At 46.6% G+C, this 27,333-nt stretch overlaps 1 protein-coding gene across 4 annotated transcripts in view; it reads left to right on the top strand.

The window, feature by feature from the left end:
- chd1l (chromodomain helicase DNA binding protein 1-like) overlaps positions 1-27,333 on the top strand; it is a 93,926-nt gene that overhangs the window by 14,555 nt on the left and 52,038 nt on the right. For 3 of the 4 annotated variants that reach the window (XM_065009379.1, XM_065009377.1, XM_065009380.1), the window contains exons 7-16: positions 896-1,058; positions 4,073-4,228; positions 5,141-5,233; positions 6,025-6,121; positions 8,936-9,009; positions 13,535-13,645; positions 16,049-16,163; positions 17,753-17,906; positions 19,294-19,471; positions 27,119-27,249. In XM_065009379.1, coding sequence (XP_064865451.1) covers positions 896-1,058; positions 4,073-4,228; positions 5,141-5,233; positions 6,025-6,121; positions 8,936-9,009; positions 13,535-13,645; positions 16,049-16,163; positions 17,753-17,906; positions 19,294-19,471; positions 27,119-27,249 — 1,272 coding nt within the window. The remainder of the gene's footprint in view (positions 1-895; positions 1,059-4,072; positions 4,229-5,140; positions 5,234-6,024; positions 6,122-8,935; positions 9,010-13,534; positions 13,646-16,048; positions 16,164-17,752; positions 17,907-19,293; positions 19,472-27,118; positions 27,250-27,333) is intronic. The other variant, XM_065009378.1, reaches the window with a different exon arrangement.

Raw genomic sequence — 27,333 nt, 5'->3', positions numbered from 1 at the left:
CTATTCCTTCTCCTACCATCACCCAGTCTCTATTCCTTCTCCTACCACTACCCAGTCTCTATTCCTTCTCCTACCACCACCCAGTCTACATTCCTTCTCCTACCACTACCCAGTCTCTATTCCTTCTCCTACCACTACCCAGTCTCTATTCCTTCTCCTACCACTACCCAGTCTCTATTCCTTCTCCTACCACTCCCCAGTCTCTATTCCTTCTCCTACCACCACCCAGTCTCTATTCCTTCTCCTACCACTACCCAGTCTACATTCCTTCTCCTACCACCACCCAGTCTCTATTCCTTCTCCTAGCACTACCCAGTCTACATTCCTTCTCCTACCACTACCCAGTCTCTATTCCTTCTCCTACCATCACCCAGTCTCTATTCCTTCTCCTACCATCACCCAGTCTCTATTCCTTCTCCTACCACTACCCAGTCTCTATTCCTTCTCCTACCACCACCCAGTCTACATTCCTTCTCCTACCACTACCCAGTCTCTATTCCTTCTCCTACCACTACCCAGTCTCTATTCCTTCTCCTACCACTCCCCAGTCTCTATTCCTTCTCCTACCATCACCCAGTCTCTATTCCTTCTACCATCACCCAGTCTCTATTCCTTCTCCTACCACCACCCAGTCTCTATTCCTTCTCCTACCATCACCCAGTCTCTATTCCTTCTCCTTCCACTCCCCAGTCTACATTCCCTCTCCTACCACCACCCAGTCTCTATTCCTTCTCCTACCACTCCCCAGTCTACATTCCCTCTCCTACCACCACCCAGTCTCTATTCCTTCTCCTACCACTACCCAGTCTCTATTCCTTCTCCTACCATCACCCAGTCTCTATTCCTTCTCCTACCACCACCCAGTCTACCACCTGTTTCACTGTCTCTCTTGTAGTTCTCTCTGGATTTCAGAGTGCTGCTGACAGGAACTCCTATCCAGAACAACCTGACGGAGCTCTACAGCCTCCTATCGTTCATCCAGCCCAGTCTCTTCCCCACAGACCAGACCGAGGACTTCACGAGCACTTACAACCAGGTCCAGACACAACCGACTCTGGGTAGGACACTACACGTGTGTGTGAGATAACATGCTAGATAGGAGGACACTACTACACAATTCGATCGGAACACCTGGAGGCTAAGCTTCCCCTAAAGTAAATGGTAAAAATTATATAGTCTAATTAGCCTACTCCTGTCTATACATGAATAAATAAAATCATAAAAAATAGCATAACCTACATTGGCCTGCAGTTTGGGCAGGGCGCTCTGCAAATACCACGGAAAAACATAGAATTAGCCATTAGCTTTCCAAACTATCAAGACAAGGAAATAGACTCTAATCAGTCTTTTAGTTCTCAACTTTGTTGAGTGAACAGTATAGCCTGCCTTATTGGAACCAGCGGAGAGCATCGGCCATATCCCCGGTGAAGTAACGCACATTCGCAGAAGCCACTTGAAAGTTTGTTTTTGGACAATTTCGTTTTTATTGATTGATTGTCAGTGTCAGCAAAGTAGGCTACCCTGTGATTTGTAGATTTAAAAAAGTTATTAGCATAAATTATGACTATCCAATTTACTCATCACATTATCAAAAAGTGTGCTATCTTACAGTACAATGTTGGAACACCTGCTCTGTCCATGACAGACTGACCAGATGAACCCTATGATCCCTTATTGATGTCACCTGTTAAATCCACTTCAATCAGTGTAGATGAAGGGGAGGAGACATGTAGATGAAGGGGAGGAGACATGTAGATGAAGGGGAGGATACATGTAGATGAAGGGGAGGAGACTGGTTAAAGAAATATTTTTAAGCCTTGAGACAATTGAAATGTGGATTCAGAAAGTATTCAGACCCCTTGACCTTTTACACAATGTTACAGCCTTTTTCTAAAAATGATGATATCATTTTTTCCCCTCAATCTACACACACTACCCCATAATGACAAAGCAAAAACAGGTTTAGACATTTTTGCATATTTATAAAAAATCTAAAACTGAAAAAACACATTTACATAAGTATTCAGGCCCTTTACTCAGTACTTTGTTTAAGCACTTTTGGCAGCGATTACAGCCTTGAGTCTTCTTGGGTATGACGCTACAAGCTTGGCACACCTGTATTTGGGGAGTTTCTCCCATTCTTCTCTGCAGATCCTCTCAAGCTCTGTCAGGTTGGATGGACAGCTATTTTCAGGTCTCAAGAGATGTTTGATCAGGTTCAAGTCCAGGCTCTGGCTGGGCCGCTCAAGGACATTCAGAGACTTTTCCCGAAGCCACTCCTGCGTTGTCTTGGATGTGTGCTTAGGGTTGTTGTCCTGTTGGAAGGTGAACCTTCGCCCCAGTGTCAGGTCCTAAGTGCTCTGGAGCAGGTTTTCATCAAGGATCTCTCTGTACTTTTCTCCCCACAGCATGATGCTACCAGCACCATGCCTCACCGTAGGGATGGTTCCAGGTTTCCTTCAGACAAGACGCCAAAAAGTTAAATCTTGGTCTAATCAGACCAGAGAATGTTTAGTCTTTAGGTGCCTTTTGGTAAACTCCAAGATGGCTGTCATGTGCCTTTTACTGAGGAGTGGTTTCCGTCTGGCCACTCTACTATAAAGGCCTGATTGGTGGAGTGCTGCAGAGATGGCTGTCCTTCTGGAAGGTTCTCCCATCTCCACAGAGGAACTCTAGAGCTCTGTCAGTGACCATCGGGTTCTTGGTCACCTCCCTGACCAAAGCTCTTCTTCCCCGATTGCACAGTTTGGCTGGTCGGCCAGCTCTAGGAAAAGTCTTGGTGGTTTCAAACTTCTTCCATTTACGAATGATGGAGGCCAATGTGTTCTTGGGGACCTTCAATGCTGCAGACGTTGTTTGGTACCCTTCCCCAGATCTGTGCCTGGACACAATTCTGTCTCGGAGCTCTAAGGACAATTCCTTCGACCTCATGGCTTGGTTTTTGCTCTGACATGCACTGTCAGCTGTGGGACTTTATATAGCCAAGTGTGTACCTTTCCAAATCCAGTCCAATCAATTGAATTTACCACAGGTGGACTTCAATCAAGTTGTCGAAACATCTCAAGGATGATCAATGGAAACGGGATGCACCTGAGCTCAATTTCGGGTCTCATAGCAAAGGGTCTGAATACTTATGTAAATAAGGTATTTCTGTTTTAAATTGGTAAAAAAATAGCAAAAATGTCTAAGACTTTTCGCTTGGTCATTATGGGGTATTGTGATGTCATTATGGGGTATTGTGATGTCATTATGGGGTATTGTGATGTCATTATGGGGTATTGTGTGTAGATTAATGAGGAAAATAATTAACTCAATCAATTTTAGAATAAGGCTTTAATTTTTAAAAATTAGGAAAAAGTCAAAGGTTCTGAATACTTTCAGAGTGCACTGTACGTGTGCCATTCGGAGGGTGAATGGGCGAGACAAAAACATTTCTAATTGAACAGAGTATAGTAGTAGGTGCCAAGAACTGCAACGCTGCTGGGTTTTTCACACTCAACACTTTCCCGTGTTTATCAACAATGGTCCACCACCCAAAGGACATCCAGCCAACTTGACACAACTGTGGGAAGCGTTGGAGTCAACATGGTCCACCACCCAAAGGACATCCAAGCCAACTTGACACAACTGTGGGAAGCGTTGGAGTCAACATGGTTCAGCATCCCATTGGAACGCTTTCGAAAGCTTGTAGTGCCCATGCCCTGACAAATTCAGGCTGTTCTGAGGGCACAAAGGTGGTGCAAGTCAATATTCGGAAGGTGTTCCTTTTTGTGTCTTTGTTGGCAGGTTGTTATGGTACTGAAGCACAGTATGGAACAGGAACCAGGTTTTTAGTGCTGTCCCAAATGACACCCTATTCCCTATATAGTGAGCTACTTTTGACCAGTCCAGGTGTTCAGAACGGTTGGCCACTCTGCCATATGTGTACTTTTTATTATTTTATGGAACCTTTTTTTATTGATGCAGGAAGTCCCATTGAAACCAAGAGGGCAGCTCCATCGTCATGACAAAGACTGCATCTCTGTGAACCCTACATGTCTAACAGCAGTGTTCTCTGTCTCTCTCTCTCCAGCCAGTGATCTCCAGAGAGTGCTGCAGCCCTTCCTGCTGAGGAGGGTGAAGGCTGAGGTAGCAGCTGACCTCCCCATGAAGACGGAGATACTGATGTACCACGGCCTGTCTGCCCTGCAGAAGAGATATTATAAGGCTATACTCATGAAGGACCTGTGTGAGACTAACATAAACCTCATCTAAAATGATGTTAGGAAATTCTAGCCCTGGTTGGCTGTCCGTTTGTGCTCTCTTGCCAACTTGTCTTTATGGAATGGGAACGCTGTTGGCTGTCCGTTTGTGCTCTCTTGCCAACTTGTCTTTATGGAATGGGAACGCTGTTGGCTGTCCGTTTGTGCTCTCTTGCCAACTTGTCTTTATGGAATGGGAACGCTGTTGGCTGTCCGTTTGTGCTCTCTTGCCAACTTGTCTTTATGGAATGGGAACGCTGTTGGCTGTCCGCTTGTGCTCTCTTGCCAACTTGTCTTTATGGAATGGGAACGCTGTTGGCTGTCCGCTTGTGCTCTCTTGCCAACTTGTCTTTATGGAATGGGAACGCTGTTGGCTGTCCGTTTGTGCTCTCTTGCCAACTTGTCTTTATGGAATGGGAACGCTGTTGGCTGTCCGCTTGTGCTCTCTTGCCAACTTGTCTTTATGGAATGGGAACGCTGTTGGCTGTCCGTTTGTGCTCTCTTGCCAACTTGTCTTTATGGAATGGGAACGCTGTTGGCTGTCCGTTTGTGCTCTCTTGCCAACTTGTCTTTATGGAATGGGAACGCTGTTGGCTGTCCGTTTGTGCTCTCTTGCCAACTTGTCTTTATGGAATGGGAACGCTGTTGGCTGTCCGTTTGTGCTCTCTTGCCAACTTGTCTTTATGGAATGGGAACGCTGTTGGCTGTCCGTTTGTGCTCTCTTGCCAACTTGTCTTTATGGAATGGGAACGCTAAACAGTTTGGGTTAGGCTTGCCGATGACAGCAATGGAGTTGGTAGGAGCAACCAAAGAAAAGAAAATACTTTTATTCAACTTAAACTAAAAACTCTTTCCATTGGGAAGCAACTGACTGTAGCTAACTGTTGTTTTGTTTCTAGATGCCTTTGGGAATGAGCAGGGAAACAAGACCAGACTGCTTAATATACTGATGCAGCTCCGGAAGTGTGTGGACCACCCCTACCTGTTTGATGGTGAGATCCTATTGGTTTAGAGCTGTGTGGACCACCCTTACCTGTTTGATGGTGAGATCCTATTGGTTTAGAGCTGTGTGGACCACCCTTACCTGTTTGATGGTGAGATCCTATTGGTTTAGAGATGTGTGGACCACCCTTACCTGTTTGATGGTGAGATCCTATTGGTTTAGAGATGTGTGGACCACCCCTACCTGTTTGATGGTGAGATCCTATTGGTTTAGAGATGTGTGGACCACCCTTACCTGTTTGATGGTGAGATCCTATTGGTTTAGAGATGTGTGGACCACCCTTACCTGTTTGGTGGTGAGATCCTATTGGGTTAGAGCTGTGTGGACCACCCTTACCTGTTTGATGGTGAGATCCTATTGGTTTAGAGCTGTGTGGACCACCCTTACCTGTTTGATGGTGAGATCCTATTGGTTTAGAGCTGTGTGGACCACCCTTACCTGTTTGATGGTGAGATCCTATTGGTTTAGAGCTGTGTGGACCATCCCTACCTGTTTGATGGTGAGATCCTATTGGTTTAGAGCTGTGTGGACCACCCTTACCTGTTTGGTGGTGAGATCCTATTGGTTTAGAGCTGTGTGGACCACCCTTACCTGTTTGATGGTGAGATCCTATTGGTTAGCAGTAGCTTAGTGGTCAACCCAACATCCATGACAATCACTGGATTAGGTTACACATTCAAATATCTATAATCACAGACTGAATGGGCTGGTGCCACTAATTGAAAAAGTTAGTGGAACCAGGGGGACATTTTTAACTTGAGCCCTGCCTTTCCTCTCTAGGTGTGGAACCAGAGCCGTTTGAGATGGGGGAGCATCTGATCCAGGCTAGTGGAAAACTCTGTCTGCTGGACAGCATGCTGGCATACCTGCACCAAGGGTCTCTGTCTGTCTGTCTGTCTGTCTGTCTGTCTGTCACTATAACACTGAGCACTAAGGGAGAACTATAACACTGAGCACTAAGGGAGATGCTGTCTAACACTGAGCACTAAGGAAGATACTGTCTAACACTAAAGATGATACTGTCTAACACTAAGGAAGATACTGTCTAACACTGAGGAAGATACTGTCTAACACTGAGCACTAAGGAAGATACTGTCTAACACTAAAGATGATACTGTCTAACACTAAGGAAGATACTGTCTAACACTAAGGAAGATACTGTCTAACACTGAGGAAGATACTGTCTAACACTGAGCACTAAGGAAGATTCTGTCTAACATTGAGCACTAAGGAAGATACTGTCTAACACTAAGGAAGATACTGTCTAACACTAAGGAAGATACTGTCTAACACTAAGGATGATACTGTCTAACACTGAGCCTTAAGGAAGATACTGTCTAACACTAAGGATGATACTGTCTAACACTGAGCACTAAGGAAGATACTGTCTAACATTGAGCACTAAGGAAGATACTGTCTAACACTGAGCACTAAGGAAGATACTGTCTAACACTAAGGATGATACTGTCTAACACTGAGCACTAAGGAAGATACTGTCTAACACTGAGCACTAAGGAAGATACTGTCTAACACTGAGCACTAAGGAAGATACTGTCTAACACTAAGGAAGATACTGTCTAACACTAAGGAAGATACTGTCTAACACTAAGGATGATACTGTCCAACACTGAGCACTAAGGAAGATACTGTCTAACATTGAGCACTAAGGAAGATACTGTCTAACACTAAGGAAGATACTGTCTAACACTAAGGAAGATACTGTCTAACACTAAGGATGATACTGTCTAACACTGAGCACTAAGGAAGATACTGTCTAACACTAAGGAAGATACTGTCTAACACTAAGGAAGATACTGTCTAACATTGAGCACTAAGGAAGATACTGTCTAACACTAAGGAAGATACTGTCTAACACTAAGGATGATACTGTCTAACACTGAGCCTTAAGGAAGATACTGTCTAACACTAAGGATGATACTGTCTAACACTGAGCACTAAGGAAGATACTGTCTAACATTGAGCACTAAGGAAGATACTGTCTAACACTGAGCACTAAGGAAGATACTGTCTAACACTAAGGATGATACTGTCTAACACTGAGCACTAAGGAAGATACTGTCTAACACTGAGCACTAAGGAAGATACTGTCTAACACTGAGCACTAAGGAAGATACTGTCTAACACTAAGGAAGATACTGTCTAACACTAAGGAAGATACTGTCTAACACTAAGGATGATACTGTCCAACACTGAGCACTAAGGAAGATACTGTCTAACATTGAGCACTAAGGAAGATACTGTCTAACACTAAGGAAGATACTGTCTAACACTAAGGAAGATACTGTCTAACACTAAGGATGATACTGTCTAACACTGAGCACTAAGGAAGATACTGTCTAACACTAAGGAAGATACTGTCTAACACTAAGGAAGATACTGTCTAACATTGAGCACTAAGGAAGATACTGTCTAACACTAAGGATGATACTGTCTAACACTAAGGAAGATACTGTCTAACATTGAGCACTAAGGAAGATACTGTCTAACACTAAGGATGATACTGTCTAACACTAAGGAAGATACTGTCTAACACTGAGCACTAAGGAAGATACTGTCTAACATTGAGCACTAAGGAAGATACTGTCTAACACTAAGGATGATACTGTCTAACATTGAGCACTAAGGAAGATACTGTCTAACACTAAGGAAGATACTGTCTAACACTAAGGAAGATACTGTCTAACACTAAGGATGATACTGTCTAACACTGAGCACTAAGGAAGATACTGTCTAACATTGAGCACTAAGGAAGATACTGTCTAACACTAAGGAAGATACTGTCTAACACTAAGGAAGATACTGTCTAACACTAAGGATGATACTGTCTAACACTGAGCACTAAGGAAGATACTGTCTAACACTAAGGAAGATACTGTCTAACACTAAGGAAGATACTGTCTAACATTGAGCACTAAGGAAGATACTGTCTAACACTAAGGATGATACTGTCTAACACTAAGGAAGATACTGTCTAACATTGAGCACTAAGGAAGATACTGTCTAACACTAAGGATGATACTGTCTAACACTAAGGAAGATACTGTCTAACACTAAGGAAGATACTGTCTAACACTGAGCACTAAGGAAGATACTGTCTAACATTGAGCACTAAGGAAGATACTGTCTAACACTAAGGATGATACTGTCTAACATTGAGCACTAAGGAAGATACTGTCTAACACTAAGGAAGATACTGTCTAACACTAAGGAAGATACTGTCTAACACTAAGGATGATACTGTCTAACACTAAGGATGATACTGTCTAACACTAAGGATGATACTGTCTAACACTAAGGATGATACTGTCTAACACTAAGGAAGATACTGTCTAACATTGAGCACTAAGGATGATACTGTCTAACACTAAGGATGATACTGTCTAACACTAAGGAAGATACTGTCTAACACTAAGGATGATACTGTCTAACACTAAGGATGATACTGTCTAACACTAAGGATGATACTGTCTAACACTAAGGATGATACTGTCTAACACTAAGGATGATACTGTCTAACACTGAGCACTATTAGATGTTAGATCTTATCCATATTTTCCATGATGATATTTGATTTGATTTGATTTGATATTTTCCATGATGTCTTGCTATTATCTCTTTTACTGTAAATATACTGTAATTTAACACGTTACTTTTCCTCATTGATGTTCAGGGGACATCACATCTTGCTGTTCTCCCAGATGACCAGGATGCTGGACATTCTCCAGGACTACATGGAATACAGAGGTAATGGATACTGCTAGTGGAATACAGAGGTAATGGATACTGCTAGTGGAATACAGAGGTGATGGATACTGCTAGTGGAATACAGAGGTAATGGAGACTGCTAGTGGAATACAGAGGTAATGGATACTGCTAGTGGAATACGGAGGTAATGGATACTGCTAGTGGAATACGGAGGTAATGGATACTGCTAGTGGAATACAGAGGTAATGGAGACTGCTAGTGGAATACGGAGGTAATGGATACTGCTAGTGGAATACGGAGGTAATGGATACTGCTAGTGGAATACGGAGGTAATGGATACTGCTAGTGGAATACGGAGGTAATGGATACTGCTAGTGGAATACAGAGGTAATGGATACTGCTAGTGGAATACAGTGGTAATGGATACTGCTAGTGGAATACAGAGGTAATGGATACTGCTAGTGGAATACAGAGGTAATGGATACTGCTAGTGGAATACAGAGGTAATGGATACTGCTAGTGGAATACAGAGGTAATGGATACTGCTAGTGGAATACAGAGGTAATGGATACTGCTAGTGGAATACAGAGGTAATGGATACTGCTAGTGGAATACAGAGGTAATGGATACTGCTAGTGGAATACAGAGGTAATGGATACTGGCTAGTGGAATACAGAGGTAATGGATACTGCTAGTGGAATACAGAAGTAATGGATACTGCTAGTGGAATACAGAGGTAATGGATACTGCTAGTGGAATACAGAGGTAATGGATACTGCTAGTGGAATACAGAGGTAATGGGTACTGCTAGTGGAATACAGAGGTAATGGGTACTGCTAGTGGAATACAGAGGTAATGGATACTGTTAGTGGAATACAGAGGTAATGGATACTGTTAGTGGAATACAGAGGTAATGGATACTGCTAGTGGAATACAGAGGTAATGGATACTGCTAGTGGAATACAGAGGTAATGGGTACTGCTAGTGGAATACAGAGGTAATGGATACTGCTAGTGGAATACGGAGGTAATGGATACTGCTAGTGGAATACGGAGGTAATGGATACTGCTAGTGGAATACGGAGGTAATGGATACTGCTAGTGGAATACAGAGGTAATGGATACTGCTAGTGGAATACAGAGGTAATGGATACTGCTAGTGGAATACAGAGGTAATGGATACAGGCTAGTGGAATACAGAGGTAATGGATACAGGCTAGTGGAATACAGAGGTAATGGATACAGGCTAGTGGAATACAGAGGTAATGGATACAGGCTAGTGGAATACAGAGGTAATGGATACAGGCTAGTGGAATACAGAGGTAATGGATACAGGCTAGTGGAATACAGAGGTAATGGGTACTGCTAGTGGAATACAGAGGTAATGGATACTGCTAGTGGAATACAGAGGTAATGGATACAGGCTAGTGGAATACAGAGGTAATGGATACAGGCTAGTGGAATACAGAGGTAATGGATACAGGCTAGTGGAATACAGAGGTAATGGATACAGGCTAGTGGAATACAGAGGTAATGGATACAGGCTAGTGGAATACAGAGGTAATGGATACTGCTAGTGGAATACAGAGGTAATGGGTACTGCTAGTGGAATACAGAGGTAATGGATACAGGCTAGTGGAATACAGAGGTAATGGATACAGGCTAGTGGAATACAGAGGTAATGGATACAGGCTAGTGGAATACAGAGGTAATGGATACAGGCTAGTGGAATACAGAGGTAATGGATACAGGCTAGTGGAATACAGAGGTAATGGATATCTAGCTATCATTGATCATTTTTGTATTGATAATGTTGATACCTTCTGGAAAAAAAGCTTGTTTTATAAGGACGATGGGATCCACCCAAATCATTTGGGTTCCTGGTTCCTTTCACAGCACTATAAGGACGATGGGATCCACCCAAATCATCTGGGTTCCTGGATCCTTTCACACCATTATAAGGAGGATGGGATCCACCCAAATCATCTGGGTTCCTGGATCCTTTCACAGCGTTATAAGGACGATGGGATCCACCCAAATCATTTGGGTTCCTGGTTCCTTTCACAGCACTATAAGGACGATGGGATCCACCCAAATCATCTGGGTTCCTGGATCCTTTCACACCATTATAAGGAGGATGGGATCCACCCAAATCATCTGGGTTCCTGGATCCTTTCACAGCGTTATAAGGAGGATGGGATCCACCCAAATCATTTGGGTTCCTGGTTCCTTTCACAGTTTTATAAGGAGGATGGGATCCACCCAAATCATCTGGGTTCCTGGATCCTTTCACAGCACTATAAGGAGGATGGGATCCACCCAAATCATTTGGGTTCCTGGATCCTTTCACAGTATTATAAGGACGATGGGATCCACCCAAATCATTTGGGTTCCTGGATCCTTTCACAGCGTTATCAGGCTGCGTTGAGACAATGACTTCCCAATGACCCAAGCCCAGCTCAGTTAATCTCTACCACCTGAGTTGTCATAATGCTTCAGCAAATATACATTATACCAGGGGCATTGATAGACACAATGTAAGTAACCTAATATGTGGCCTGTTTCAGGAAACCAGGCGTATGTCGCGGGTCACTACTTAACCGGAGAACATAAACTTTTTTTTTTAAATCAAAATGCGTTGTCAGGAATGACTTTTGGAACATGTGAACTTTCATGTGCCTTTATAAGATACTTGTATGCTATCTGTAAATACAAGTATAATTGTTAAATTACGACCTGTGTAAGTTAGTAAGTTTAGCCACAGAAAAGGACAGCAACCTTCCAGCTAGCCACGATTGGCTGAGATAATGAGTGGAGCTGGAAATGCGAGAGATGAGTTTGGATTGGTCTGCCATATAGCATGCTTCTGTCTATTTGAGCTGATCAGTATGTGTAGGTAATCCTGTCTAACACAACTTTTATTTTGATTTTTTATTACTTAGTAGAACTGCATAAGTGTTGCTCTCCACTTTCTGGAGGACTGCGTTTTGAAATCAGTGGAATTAGAGTATGATAGCTAAGGAGATAGCTAACTACCTGCAGATTCATGCAGGGTAGTAACGTCATGAGTTAGGATTATGGTTAATTGTTTACCTAGCTAGCCAGTTACATGTCTTAACAAAAGACTCCACTATGCATGTACCCATTTCAATAGAATGTCACAGCGACAACTATTGATAGCCAGCGCGAATTTACCAAGTATATCTATCTACTCTGATTTCAGAGCACTCTCGTCTGACTGTGCCAGAGCGCAGAATGACTGGCGAATTTACGAACGCTCAACACCCGTTGGCCGGTGTCAGTAAACATGGGCAAAAAAAGAGTAAATTGTTGCCAGCAGCACAGTTACAGTCACCAACGCTCTGGATAACATAAAAACAGCCTAACCAGCTCTGCTAGGGGGAGTAAAATGGTCAGTGAACGGTTGTCTCTTAGGACAGAACGCGCAATCAACCCTTAAAGAGATGGGTGGGGCTAATGCTCGCTTACGAGGGGGTGACTGATGTTGAATGGGTGTAGACAAAGAGGTGTGTCTGTGTGGAGTACTTCCTGTTGTGGTGTGTCTGTGTGGAGTACTTCCTGTTGAGGTGTGTCTGTGTGGAGTACTTCCTGTTGAGGTGTGTCTGTGTGGAGTACTTCCTGTTGAGTTCTAAAGAGCTCTCCAGTAGGTACCAAAACATTCTGCATTCTGCACCGATCCTCGACTTTGGCAATGTCATTTACAAAATAGCCTCCGACACTCTACTCAGCAAATTGGATGCAGTCTATCACAGTGCCATCCATTTTGTCACCAAAGCCCCATCTACCACCCACCACTGCAACCTGTATGCTCTCGTCGGCTGGCCCTAGCTACACTGGCTCCAGGTCATCTATAAGTCTATGCTAGGTAAAGCTCCGCCTTATCTCAGCTCACTGGTAACGATAACAACACCCAACCGTAGCATGCGCTCCAGCAGGTATATCTCACTGGTCATCCCCAAAGCCAACACCTCCTTTGGCCGCCTTTCCTTCCAGTTCTCTGCTGCCAATGACTGGAACGAATTGTAAAAATCGCTGAAGTTGGAGACTTTTATCTCCCTCACTAACTTTAAGCATCAGCTATCTGAGCAGCTAACCGATCTCTGCAGCTGTACATAGTCCATCTGTAAATAGCCCACCCAATCTACCTACCTCATCCCCATATTGTTTTTATTTACTTTTGTAGGTTGCTTTTGTTCTGTCTGTTCTGAGGTAACAGTGGCAGGTTAAAGTAGGTTATTTCTCTGTCCTGAGGTAACAGTGGCAGGTTAAAGTAGGTTATTTCTCTGTCCTGAGGTAACAGTGTCAGGTTAAATGAGGTTATTTCTCTGTCCTGAGGTAACAGTGGCAGGTTAAATGAGGTTATTTCTCTGTCCTGAGGTAACAGTGGCAGGTTAAATGAGGTTATTTCTCTGTCCTGAGGTAACAGTGGCAGGTTAAATGAGGTCATTTCTCTGTCCTGAGGTAACAGTGGCAGGTTAAATGAGGTTATTTCTCTGTCCTGAGGTAACAGTGGCAGGTTAAGAGGTTATTTCTCTGTCCTGCAGGTTACAGATATGAGCGTCTGGATGGATCAGTCAGGGGAGAAGAGCGTAACCTGGCCATCAAGAACTTCAGCAGCAAAGACGTCTTTGTCTTTCTACTCAGCACTAAAGCAGGTGGGCTCTCCCTGACCTCTAACGGGTCCTAACCCCTGACCTCTAACAGGTCCTAACCCCTGACCCCTAACAGGTCCTAAACCCCTGACCTCTAACAGGTCCTATCCCCTGACCTCTAACAGGTCCTATCCCCTGACCTCTAACAGGTCCTAACCCCTGACCCCTGACAGGTCCTAACCCCTGACCCCTGACAGGTCCTAACCCCCTGACCTCTGACAGGTCCTAACCCCCTGACCTCTTAACCGGTCCTAACCCCTGACCCCTAACCCTCTCACTGGTCCTTAACCCTGACCCCTAACCCTCTCACTGGTCCTTAACCCTGACCCCTAACCTTCTCACTGGTCCTTAACCCTGACCCTTTAACCCTCTCACTGGTCCTTAACCCTGACCCCTAACCCTCTCACTGGTCCTTAACCCTGACCCCTAACCCTCTCACTGGTCCTTAACCCTGACCCCTAACCCGCTCACTGGTCCTTAACCCTGACCCCTAACCCGCTCACTGGTCCTTAACCCTGACCCCTAACCCTCTCACTGGTCCTTAACCCTGACCCCTGCTATGTTCCCCAGCAAGAAAAACAAAACTTCTCTCTCAAACAGAAGGGGGTCGGATTTCAGGAGGGGTTCTGAAAGACACTCAAACCAAAGCCTGTAACACAGGTACTCCACTGAAAGCAACAACAACTGGGACCTAAAAGACACCCAGCATGAGCACCCAGTAAGAGGCAAACAAAAGAAAACCCCACACCAAACTTAGACAGGATGCAAACCAAAAAGTGGCGCAAAACGAGAACAGGGAAGATTAGATAAAGGAACGTTTGTCTACAAATCAAATAGGGAGAGCCAACTAACGGTGTTCACCCTCCACATCTATCATGACAACTGGAGCACTGGGCCAGACACTCTTAAATATCACCTGGGCCAGACACTCTTAAATATCACCTGGGCCAGACACTCTTAAATATCACCTGGGCCAACTAACGGTGTTCACCCTCCACATCTATCATGACAACTGGAGCACTGGGCCAGACACTCTTAAATATCACCTGGGCCAGACACTCTTAAATATCACCTGGGCCAGACACTCTTAAATATCACCTGGGCCAACTAACGGTGTTCACCCTCCACATCTATCAAGACAACTGGAGCACTGGGCCAGACAGTCTTAAATATCACCTGGGCCAGACAGTCTTAAATATCACCTGGGCCAGACACTCTTAAATATCACCTGGGCCAACTAACGGTGTTCACCCTCCACATCTATCAAGACAACTGGAGCACTGGGCCAGACACTCTTAAATATCACCTGGGCCAGACACTCTTAAATATCACCTGGGCCAGACACTCTTAAATAACACCTGGGCCAGACACTCTTAAATATCACCTGGGCCAGACACTCTTAAATAACACCTGGGCCAGCCACTCTTAAATAACACCTGGGCCAGACACTCTTAAATATCACCTGGAATATCACCTGGGCCAGACACTCTTAAATATCACCTGGGCCAACATAGGTGAAACATCTTCCCACTAACGAGATGGTAAACCAGCATAGGTATAACACACACTGACTAACGAGGTGACACCAATCGGTGTGCCCCACGTGCTAACGTCCAACCTCAAAATATAAATGGATAAACCAAAAGCCTGTAACACAGGTACTCAACCCTTGACCTTTAACCCCAACCCTGCTCACCAGTACTCATCAAGAGCAAGCTTTGATCTGTGATTCTGTGTCTGTCACTCTCCCACTATCAGCAGAGACATCTCTCCGCCTCTCTATCTCTCCATCTGATCTGTTGACAGAATGAGCTGGAACACCACAGACACACGGAGAGAGAGAGAGAAGAGGAGCTGAGAGAGTGGGAGGATGTTTCAGCTGTCTGTCAATGAGACCAAAAGCGTTTTGAGTTTCTCTCTTAAGTTTGAACCAGAATATGAAAGCGGAGAGAAAAAGGAGCCGACTCGACAACTTCTCATTACCATGCTTTATGACCTTTACATCACTTCTAGTCTCCAAGCTGTAGACGCCCACTGTAGGGCAGCACACTACATGCACCTTCATGAACAGCATAAGAATAAGGAATAATCAACTAAAGAATAAGAAATAAACAATGAAAGAATAAACAATAAACAATGAAGAATAAGGAATAAACAATGAAAGAAAAGAATAAACAATAAACAATGAAGAATAAGGAATAAACAATGAAAGAAAAGAATAAACAATAAAAGAATAAAGAATGAAAGAATAAACAATGAAAGCAAATACGTAATGTGCTAACAACATGATCAATGGGCTAAACTGACACCTGACCCCCTTACTCTCATAGACAGTGACTTCAACCTCTGACCCCTGTAGACCTGCTGACCCCTGTATAACCGCTGACCTGTCTCTCTGCTGTATAGGAGGCGTTGGGATGAACCTAACAGCAGCTGATACTGTGATCTTCATTGACTCTGACTTCAACCCCCAGAATGACCTGCAGGCTGCCGCTCGCTGCCACCGGATTGGTCAGACCAGGTAACACATGGCCCTAGTTCTATTGGTCAGACTAGGTAACACGGGGCCCTAGTTCTATTGGTCAGACTAGGTAACACGGGGCCCTAGTTCTATTGGTCAGACTAGGTAACACGGGGCCCTAGTTCTATTGGTCAGACTAGGTAACACAGGGCCCTAGTTCAATTGGTCAGACCAGGTAACACGGGGCCCTAGTTCAATTGGTCAGACCAGGTAACACAGGGCTCTAGTTCTAGTGGTCAGACTAGGTAACACAGGGCCCTAGTTCTATTGGTCAGACTAGGTAACAGGGCCCTAGTTCTATTGGTCAGACTAGGTAACACAGGGCCCTAGTTCTATTGGTCAGACTAGGTAACACGGGGCCCTAGTTCTATTGGTCAGACTAGGTAACAGGGCCCTAGTTCTATTGGTCAGACTAGGTAAAACAGGGCCCTAGTTCTATTGGTCAGACTAGGTAACACATGGCCCTAGTTCTATTGGTCAGACTAGGTAACACGGGGCCCTAGTTCTATTGGTCAGACTAGGTAACAGGGCCCTAGTTCTATTGGTCAGACTAGGTAACATGGCCCTAGTTCAATTGGTCAGACTAGGTAACACAGGGCCCTAGTTCTATTGGTCAGACTAGGTAACAGGGCCCTAGTTCTATTGGTCAGAACAGGTAACACGGGGCCCTAGTTCTATTGGTCAGACCAGGTAACACGGGGCCCTAGTTCTATTGGTCAGACTAGGTAACAGGGCCCTAGTTCTATTGGTCAGACTAGGTAACAGGGCCCTAGTTCTATTGGTCAGACTAGGTAAAACAGGGCCCTAGTTCTATTGGTCAGACTAGGTAACACAGGGCCCTAGTTCTATTGGTCAGACTAGGTAACACAGGGCCCTAGTTCTATTGGTCAGACTAGGTAACACAGGGCCCTAGTTCTATTGGTCAGACTAGGTAACACATGGCCCTAGTTCTATTGGTCAGACTAGGTAACACATGGCCCTAGTTCTATTGGTCAGACTAGGTAACACATGGCCCTAGTTCTATTGGTCAGACTAGGTAACACAGGGCCCTAGTTCTATTGGTCAGACTAGGTAACAGGGCCCTAGTTCTATTGGTCAGACTAGGTAACACAGGGCCCTAGTTCTATTGGTCAGACTAGGTAACACAGGGCCCTAGTTCTATTGGTCAGACTAGGTAACACAGGGCCCTAGTTCTATTGGTCAGACTAGGTAACAGGGCCCTAGTTCTATTGGTCAGACTAGGTAACACAGGGCCCTAGTTCTATTGGTCAGACCAGGTAACACAGGGCCCTAGTTCTATTGGTCAGACCAGGTAACACAGGGCCCTAGTTCTATTGGTCAGACCAGGTAACACAGGGCCCTAGTTCTAGTGGTCAGACCAGGTAACACAGGGCCCTAGTTCTATTGGACAGACTAGGTAACACAGGGCCCTATCATAATATATAGTAGAACTAGGGCCCTGAATTAATAATAATATATATTAGCACTAGGACCCTGAGTTAATAATAATATATATTAGCTGCTATATATTCTCTTACTTATGCATGTATATAAGTTGGTGGTGGGGTAACCAGAGGTCTATTTAACAGGGCTGTGAAGGTGATCCGGCTCCTGGGGAGGGATACGGTAGAGGAGATTGTGTACTCCCGGGCAAGTTCTAAGCTCAGCCTTACCAACACAGTGATAGAAGAGGGGCGTTTCTCTCTGCTTAACCACACCCACTCTGCTGCTGCCGGTCTGCAGGTCAGTAACCCTGGCAACACACCGTCAGTAACCCTGGCAACACACCGTCAGTAACCCTGGCAACACACGGTCAGTAAACCTGGCAGCACACAGTCAGTAAACCTGGCAACACACGGTCAGTATACCTGGCAACACACGGTCAGTAAACCTGGCAACACACGGTCAGTAAACCTGGCAACACACGGTCAGTAAACCTGGCAACACACGGTCAGTAAACCTGGCAACACACGGTCAGTAACCCTGGCAGCACACGGTCAGTAAACCTGGCAGCACACGGTCAGTAAACCTGGCAGCACACGGTCAGTAAACCTGGCAACACACGGTCAGTAAACCTGGCAACACACGGTCAGTAAACCTGGCAACACACGGTCAGTAAACCTGGCAACACACGGTCAGTAAACCTGGCAACACACGGTCAGTAAACACGGTCAGTATACCTGGCAACACACGGTCAGTAAACCTGGCAACACACGGTCAGTATACCTGGCAACACACGGTCAGTATACCTGGCAACACACGGTCAGTAAACCTGGCAACACACGGTCAGTAAACCTGGCAACACACGGTCAGTAAACCTGGCAACACACGGTCAGTAAACCTGGCAACACACGGTCAGTATACCTGGCAACACACGGTCAGTATACCTGGCAACACACGGTCAGTATACCTGGCAACAGCAACCATTTCTTTCATGATACCTCACTGTCTCATCAACAGGCTACTCTGCCCTTCCTGACACCTCACTGTCCTGTCAACAGGCTACTCTGCCCTTCCTGACACCTCACTGTCTCATCAACAGGCTACTCTGCCCTTCCTGACACCTCACTGTCCCGTCAACAGGCTACTCCGCCCTTCCTGACACCTCACTGTCTCATCAACAGGCTACTCTGCCCTTCCTGACACCTCACCATCCCGTCAACAGGCTACTCTGCCCTTCCTGACACCTCACTGTCTCATCAACAGGCTACTCTGCCCTTCCTGACACCTCACCATCCCGTCAACAGGCTACTCTGCCCTTCCTGACACCTCACTGTCTCATCAACAGGCTACTCTGCCCTTCCTGACACCTCACCATCCCGTCAACAGGCTACTCTGCCCTTCCTGACACCTCACTGTCTCATCAACAGGCTACTCTGCCCTTCCTGACACCTCACCATCCCATCAACAGGCTACTCTGCCCTTCCTCTCTCCTCACTGTCTCATCAACAGGCTACTCTGCCCTTCCTGACACCTCACTGTCCCGTCAACAGGCTACTCTGCCCTTCCTGACACCTCACTGTCCTGTCAACAGGCTACTCTGCCCTTCCTGACACCTCACTGTCCCATCAACAGGCTACTCTGCCCTTCCTCTCTCCTCATCCATCCTATTCCATCTGTCTCTCTCCAGCTCAGCGAGATCCTGAAGTTTGGAGTGGACAAGCTGTTGTCGTCAGAAGAGAGCTCCATCCAGGCTGTGAACATGGGTCTGATCCTGGGTCAGTCTAGAGACGGGGAGTGGCTGACTGATGAAGCCCCCACCCAGACCAAGGACCTGCCCACAGAGGAGGGAGAATCTGAGGGACAGAGTGAGTAGCAAAAGCTCATGGAGGCCCCACAGCAAAACCTGGCATCAATCTACACTGTAAACCTCCACTACTCTACACTATTAGGGTGCATCCCAAATGGCATTATATTCCCTAGGGTCCCTGTGGTAACCGTGTGGTTAGATTTGGACCAGTAACCAGCAGGTAGCCTAGTGATTAGTGTTGGACCAGTAACCAGCAGGTAGCCTAGTGGTTAGAGTATTGGGCCAGTAACCAGCAGGTAGCCTAGTGGTTAGAGTATTGGGCCAGTAACCAGCAGGTAGCCTAGTGGTTAGAGTGTTGGGCCAGTAACCTGCAGGTAGTCTAGTGGTTAGAGTATTGGGCCAGTAACCTGCAGGTAGCCTAGTGGTTAGAGTGTTGGGCCAGTAACCTGCAGGTAGTCTAGTGGTTAGAGTATTGGGCCAGTAACCAGCAGGTAGCCTAGTGGTTAGAGTATTGGGCCAGTAACCAGCAGGTAGCCTAGTGGTTAGAGTATTGGGCCAGTAACCAGCAGGTAGTCTAGTGGTTAGTGTTGGGCCAGTAACCAGCAGGTAGCCTAGTGGTTAGAGTGTTGGGCCAGTAACCAGCAGGTAGCCTAGTGGTTAGAGTGTTGGGCCAGTAACCAGCAGGTAGCCTAGTGGTTAGAGTGTTGGGCCAGTAACCAGCAGGTAGCCTAGTGGTTAGAGTATTGGGCCAGTAACCAGCAGGTAGCCTAGTGGTTAGAGTGTTGGGCCAGTAACCTGCAGGTAGTCTAGTGGTTAGTGTTGGGCCAGTAACCAGCAGGTAGCCTAGTGGTTAGAGTGTTGGACCAGTAACCAGCAGGTAGCCTAGTGGTTAGCGCATTGGACCAGTAACCAGAAGGTAGCCTAGTGGTTAGAGCATTGGGCCAGTAACCAGCAGGTAGCCTAATGGTTAGCGCATTGGACTAGTAACCAGAAGGTAGCCTAGTGGTTAGAGTATTGGGCCAGTAACCAACAGGTAGCCTAGTGGTTAGAGCGTTGGGCCAGTAACCAGCAGGTAGCCTAATGGTTAGCGCATTGGACCAGTAACCAGAAGGTAGCCTAGTGGTTAGAGCATTGGGCCAGTAACCAGCAGGTAGCCTAATGGTTAGCGCATTGGACCAGTAACCAGAAGGTAGCCTAGTGGTTAGAGCATTGGGCCAGTAACCAGCAGGTAGCCTAATGGTTAGCGCATTGGACCAGTAACCAGAAGGTAGCCTAGTGGTTAGAGTATTGGGCCAGTAACCAACAGGTAGCCTAGTGGTTAGAGCGTTGGGCCAGTAACCAGCAGGTAGCCTAGTGGTTAGAGCATTGGGCCAGTAACCAGCAGGTAGCCTAGTGGTTAGAGTGTTGGGCCAGTAACCAGCAGGTAGCCTAGTGGTTAGAGCGTTGGGACAGTAACCAGAAGGTTGCCTAGCGGTTAGAGCACTGGGCCAGTAACCAGCAGGTAGCCTAGTGGTTAGAGCGTTGGACCAGTAACCAGCAGGTAGCCTAGTGGTTAGAGCGTTGGGCCAGTAACCAGCAGGTAGCCTCCCTGTTAGAGCATTGGGCCTGTTACCAGCAGGTAGCCTAGTGGTTAGAGCAGGTAGCCTAGTGGTTAGAGCGTTGGGCCAGTAACCTACAGGTAGTCTAGTGGTTAGAGTGTTGGGCCAGTAACCAGCAGGTAGCCTAGTGGTTAGAGTGTTGGACCAGTAACCAGCAGGTAGCCTAGTGGTTAGAGCGTTGGGCCAGTAACCTGCAGGTAGTCTAGTGGTTAGTGTTGGGCCAGTAACCAGCAGGTAGCCTAGTGGTTAGTGTTGGACTAGTAACCAGCAGGTAGCCTAGTGTTTAGAGCGTTTGGCCAGTTACCAGCAGGTAGCCTAGTGGTTAGATTTGGGCCAGTAACCAGCAGGTAGCCTAGTGGTTAGAGTGTTGGGCCAGTAACCAGCAGGTAGCCTAGTGGTTAGAGTGTTGGGCCAGTAACCAGCAGGTAGCCTAATGGTTAGAGTGTTGGGCCAGTAACCAGCAGGTAGCCTAGTGGTTAGAACGTTGGGCCAGTAACCAGCAGGTAGCCTAGTGGTTAGAACGTTGGGCCAGTAACCAGCAGGTAGCCTAGTGGTTAGAACGTTGGGCCAGTAACCAGCAGGTAGCCTAGTGGTTAGAACGTTGGGCCAGTAACCAGCAGGTAGTCTAGTGGTTAGAACGTTGGGCCAGTAACCAGCAGGTAGCCTAGCGGTTAGAATGTTGGGCCAGTAACCAGCAGGTAGCCTAGTGGTTAGAACGTTGGGCCAGTAACCAGCAGGTAGCCTAGTGGTTAGAGTGTTGGGCCAGTAACCAGCAGGTAGCCTCGTGGTTAGAGCATTGGGCCAGTAACCAGCAGGTAGCCTAGTGGTTAGAGTGTTGGGCCAGTAACCAGCAGGTAGCCTAGTGGTTGGGCCAGTAACCAGCAGGTAGCCTAGTGGTTAGAACGTTGGGCCAGTAACCAAGGTTATTGGTTCGAATACCCGAGCAAATCACTTAATCCTGATTTGCTCCAGAGTTGCTGTATTACTTATGGCTGAGCCTCTAAAACAACACATTACACTTTTTTTATTTTGTATATGACAATAACACATCTCTCTCTCTCCCCGTCTCTCTCTCTCTCCCCATCTCTCTCTCTCTCTCCCCGTCTCTCTCTCTCTCTCTCTCTGTCTCTCTCTCTCACTCTCCCCGTCTCTCTCTCTCTCTCTCTCTCTGTCTCTCTCTCTCACTCTCCCCGTCTCTCTCTCTCCCTGTCTCTCTCTCTCTCTCCCCGTCTCTCTCTCTCTCTCTCCCCGTCTCTCTCTCTCTCTCCCTGTCTCTCTCTCTCCCCGTCTCTCTCACTCTCCCCGTCTCTCTCTCTCTCTCTCAATTCAATTCAATTCAAGGGCTTTATTGGCATGGGAAACATGTGTTAACATTGCCAAAGCAAGTGAGGTAGACAACATACAAAGTGAATATATAAAGTGAAAAACAACAAAAATTAACAGTAAACATTACACATACAGAAGTTTCAAAACAGTAAAGACATTACAAATGTCATATTATATATAAATATACAATGTACAAATAGTTAAAGGACACAAGATAAAATGAATAAGCATAAATATGGGTTGTATTTACAATGGTGTTTGTTCTTCACTGGTTGCCCTTTTCTCGTGGCAACAGGTCACAAATCTTGCTGCTGTGATGGCACACTGTGGAATTTCACCCAAAAGATATGGGAGTTTTTCAAAATTGGATTTGTTTTCGAATTCTTTGTGGATCTGTGTAATCTGAGGGAAATATGTCTCTCTAATGTCTCTCTAATATGGTCATACATTGGGCAGGAGGTTAGGAAGTGCAGCTCAGTTTCCACCTCATTTTGTGGGCAGTGAGCACATAGCCTGTCTTCTCTTGAGAGCCATGTCTGCCTACGGCGGCCTTTCTCAATAGCAAGGCTATGCTCACTGAGTCTGTACATAGTCAAAGCTTTCCTTAATTTTGGGTCAGTCACAGTGGTCAGGTATTCTGCCGCTGTGTACTCTCTGTGTAGGGCCAAATAGCATTCTAGTTTGCTCTGTTTTTTTGTTAATTCTTTCCAATGTGTCAAGTAATTATCTTTTTGTTTTCTCATGATTTGGTTGGGTCTAATTGTGCTGTTGTCCTGGGGCTCTGTAGGGTGTGTTTGTGTTTGTGAACAGAGCCCCAGGACCAGCTTGCTTAGGGGACTCTTCTCCAGGTTCATCTCTCTGTAGGTGATGGCTTTGTTATGGAAGGTTTGGGAATCGCTTCCTTTTAGGTGGTTGTAGAATTTAACGGCTCTTTTCTGGATTTTGATAATTAGTGGGTATCGGCCTAATTCTGCTCTGCATGCATTATTTGGTGTTTTACGTTGTACAAGGAGGATATTTTTGCAGAATTCTGCGTGCAGAGTCTCAATTTGGTGTTTGTCCCATTTTGTGAAATCTTGGTTGGTGAGCGGACCCCAGATCTCACAACCGTAAAGGGCAATGGCCTCTATGACTGATTCAAGTATTTTTAGCCAAATCCTAATTGGTATGTTGAAATGTATGTTTCTTTTGATGGCATAGAATGCCCTTCTTGCCTTGTCTCTCAGATCGTTCACAGCTTTGTGGAAGTTACCTGTGGCGCTGATGTTTAGGCCAAGGTATGTATCGTTTTTTGTGTGCTCTAGGGCAACAGTGTCTAGATGGAATTTGTATTTGTGGTCCTGGTGACTGGACCTTTTTTGGAACACCATTATTTTGGTCTTACTGAGATTTACTGTCAGGGCCCAGGTCTGACAGGGCCCAGGTCTGACAGGGCCCAGGTCTGACAGAATCTGTCCAGAATATCTAGGTGCTGCTGTAGGCCCTCCTTGGTTGGTGACAGAAGCACCAGATCATCAGCAGACAGCAGACATTTGACTTCGGATTCTAGCAGGGGGAGGCCGGGTGCTGCAGACTTTTCTAGTGCCCGTGCCAATTCGTTGATATATATGTTGAAGAGGGTGGGGCTTAAGCTGCATCCCTGTCTAACCCCACGACCCTGTGTGAAGAAATGTGTGTGTTTTTTGCCAATTTTAACCGCACACTTGTTATTTGTGTACATGGATTTTATAATATCGTATGTTTTACCCCCAACACCACTTTCCATCAGTTTGTATAGCAGACCCTCATGCCAGATTGAGTCGAAGGCTTTTTTGAAATCAACAAAGCATGAGAAGACTTTGCCTTTGTTTTGGTTTGTTTGGTTGTCAATTAGGGTGTGCAGTGTGAATACATGGTCTGTTGTACGGTAATTTGGTAAAAAGCCAATTTGACATTTGCTCAGTACATTGTTTTCATTGAGGAAATGTACGAGTCTGCTGTTAATAATAATGCAGAGGATTTTCCCAAGGTTACTGTTGACACATATTCCACGGTAGTTATTGGGGTCAAATTTGTCTCCACTTTTGTGGATTGGGGTGATCAGTCCTTGGTTCCAAATATTGGGGAAGATGCCAGAGCTAAGTATGATGTTAAAGAGTTTTAGTATAGCCAATTGGAATTTGTTGTCTGTATATTTGATCATTTCATTGAGGATACCATCAACACCACAGGCCTTTTTGGGTTGGAGGGTTTCTATTTTGTCCTGTAGCTCATTCAATGTAATTGGAGAAACCAGTGGGTTCTGGAATCCAGTGGGTTCTGGAATCCAGTGGGTTCTGGAATCCAGTGGGTTCTGGTAGTCTTTAATAGTTGATTCTAAGATCTGTATTTGATCATGTATATGTTTTTGCTATTTATTCTTTGTTATAGAGCCAAAAAGATTGGAGAAGTGGTTTACCCATACATCTCCATTTTGGATAGATAATTCTTCGTGTTGTTGTTTGTTTAGTGTTTTCCAATTTTCCCAGAAGTGGTTAGAGTCTATGGATTCTTCAATTGCATTGAGCTGATTTCTGAAGTGCTGTTCCTTATTTTTCCGTAGTGTATTTCTGTATTGTTTTAGTGATTCACCACAGTGAAGGCGTAGACTCAGGTTTTCCGGGTCTCTATGTTTTTGGTTGGACAGGTTTCTCAATTTCTTTCTTAGATTGTTTCTCTCACTGTCTCTCTCTCCCTGTCTCTCTCTCTCCCCGTCTCTCTCTCTCTCTCCCCGTCTCTCTCTCTCTCTCCCCGTCTCTCTCTCTCTCCCCGTCTCTCTCTCTCTCCCCGTCTCTCCCCGTCTCTCTCTCTCTCCCCGTCTCTCTCTCTCTCCCTGTCCCTCTCTCTCCCTGTCCCTCTCTCCCTGTCCCTGTCCCTGTCTCTCTCTCTCTCTCTCTCTCTCTCTCTCTCTCTCTCTCTCTCTCCCGTCTCTCTCTCTCCCCGCTCTCTCTCTCTCCCCGTCTCTCTCTCTCTCCCCGTCTCTCTCTCTCCCCGTCTCTCTCTCTCTCTCCCCCGTCTCTCTCTCTCTCTCTCCCCGTCTCTCTCTCTCTCTCTCCCCGTCTCTCTCTCTCTCTCTCCCCGTCTCTCTCTCTCTCTCTCTCCCTCTCTCTCTCTCCCCGTCTCTCTCTCTCCCCCGTCTCTCTCTCTCCCCCCGTCTCTCTCTCTCTCTCCCCCCTCTCTCTCTCTCTCCCCCGTCTCTCTCTCTCTCCCCCCGTCTCTCTCTCCCTGTCTCTCCCTCTCTCCCCGTCTCTCTCCCCGTCTCTCTCTCCCTCTCTCTCTGTCTCCTCTCTCCCTGTCCCCTCTCTCCCTGTCCCTCTCTCTCCCTGTCCCTCTCTCTCCCTGTCCCTCTCTCTCCCTGTCCCTCTCTCCCTGTCCCTGTCCCTCTCCTTGTCCCTGTCTCTCTCTCTGTCTCTCTCTCCCTGTCTCTCTCTCTCCCTGTCTGTCTGTCCCGGTCTCTCTCTCTCCCTGTCTGTCTGTCTGTCCCTGTCTCTCTCTCTCCCTGTCTGTCTGTCCCTGTCTGTCTATCCCTGTCTCTCTCTCTATCCCTGTCTCTCTCTCTCCCTGTCTCTCTCTCTCCCGGTCTCTTTTTGTCCCTGTCCCTCTTTCTCTCTCCCTGTCTCTCACTCTCCCTGTCTCTCTCTCTCCCTGTCTCTCTCTCTCCCTGTCTCTCTCTCTCCCTGTCTCTCTCTCTCCCTGTCTCTCTCTCTCCCTGTCTCTTTTTGTCCCTGTCTCTCTCTCTCTCCCTGTCCCTCTTTTTGTCTCTGTCCCTGTCCCTCTCTCTCAGTCTCTCTCTCCCCGTCTCTCTCTCCCTGTCTCTTTTTGTCCCTGTCCCTCTCCCTGTCTCCCTCTCTCCCTGTCTCTCTCTCCCTGTCCCTCTTTTTGTCCCTGTCCCTCTCTCCCTCCCTGTCTCTCCCTGTCTCTCTCTCCCTGTCCCTCTTTTTGTCCCTGTCCCTCTCTCTGTCCCTCGCTGTCTCTCTCTCTGTCCCTGTCCCTCTTTTTGTCCCTGTCCCTCTCTCTGTCCCTCTCTCCCTCCCTGTCTCTCTCTCTGTCTCTGTCCCTCTCTCTGTCCCTGTCTCTGTCCCTGTCCCTCTCTCTGTCCCTCTCTCTGTCCCTGTCCCTCTCTCTGTCCCTGTCCCTCTCTCTGTCCCTGTCTCTCTCTCTGTCCCTGTCCCTGTCTCTCTCTCTGTCTCTCTCTCTCCCTGTCTCTCTCTCTCCCTGTCTCCCTGTCTCTCTCTCTCCCTGTCTCCCTGTCTCTCTCTCTCCCTCTCTCTCCCTGTCTCCCTGTCTCTCTCTCTCCCTGTGTCTCTCTCTCCCTGTCCCTCTCTCTCTCCCTGTCCCTCTCTCTCTCCCTGTCCCTCTCTCTCTCCCTGTCCCTCTCTCTCCCTGTCTCTCTCTCTCTCCCTGTCTCTCTCTCTCCCTGTCTCTCTCTCTCCCTGTCTCGCTCTCTCCCTGTCCCTCTCTCTCTCCCTGTCTCTCTCCCTGTCTCTGTCCCTGTCTCTCTCCCTGTCTCTCTCCCTGTCTCTCTCCCTGTCCCTCACTCTGTCCCTCACTCTGTCCCTGTCTCTGTCCCTGTCTCTCTCCCTGTCCCTGTCTCTGTCCCTCTCTCTGTCCCTCTCTCTGTCCCTGTCTCTGTCCCTGTCCCTGTCCCTCTCCCTGTCCCTCTCTCTGTCCCTGTCCCTGTCCCTCTCCCTGTCCCTCTCTCTGTCCCTGTCTCTGTCCCTCTCCCTGTCCCTCTCTCTGTCCCTGTCTCTCTCCCTGTCCAGACCACATGTACTACTTTGAAGGGAGGGATTACTCCCGGGAGGTGAGCTCTGAGGACCAGAGGACCTTCAGTCGTCTCCTGGAGGAAGAGGCAGGAGGAGGAGAGAAACGAGCGACACGACACAACGATGAAGTAAGACTCTGTGACCGTCTCCTCACCTCTACTCTACTAGACTAGTGTGATCGTGGGCTAATGACTAACATCATTACTCACAAA

The sequence above is a fragment of the Oncorhynchus nerka genome, linkage group LG24, assembly GCF_034236695.1.
Source record: "Oncorhynchus nerka isolate Pitt River linkage group LG24, Oner_Uvic_2.0, whole genome shotgun sequence".
Classification (NCBI taxonomy): domain Eukaryota; kingdom Metazoa; phylum Chordata; class Actinopteri; order Salmoniformes; family Salmonidae; genus Oncorhynchus; species Oncorhynchus nerka.
Note: the sequence above shows the minus strand (reverse complement) of the source record. Positions and strands in the feature narration are given on the sequence as shown.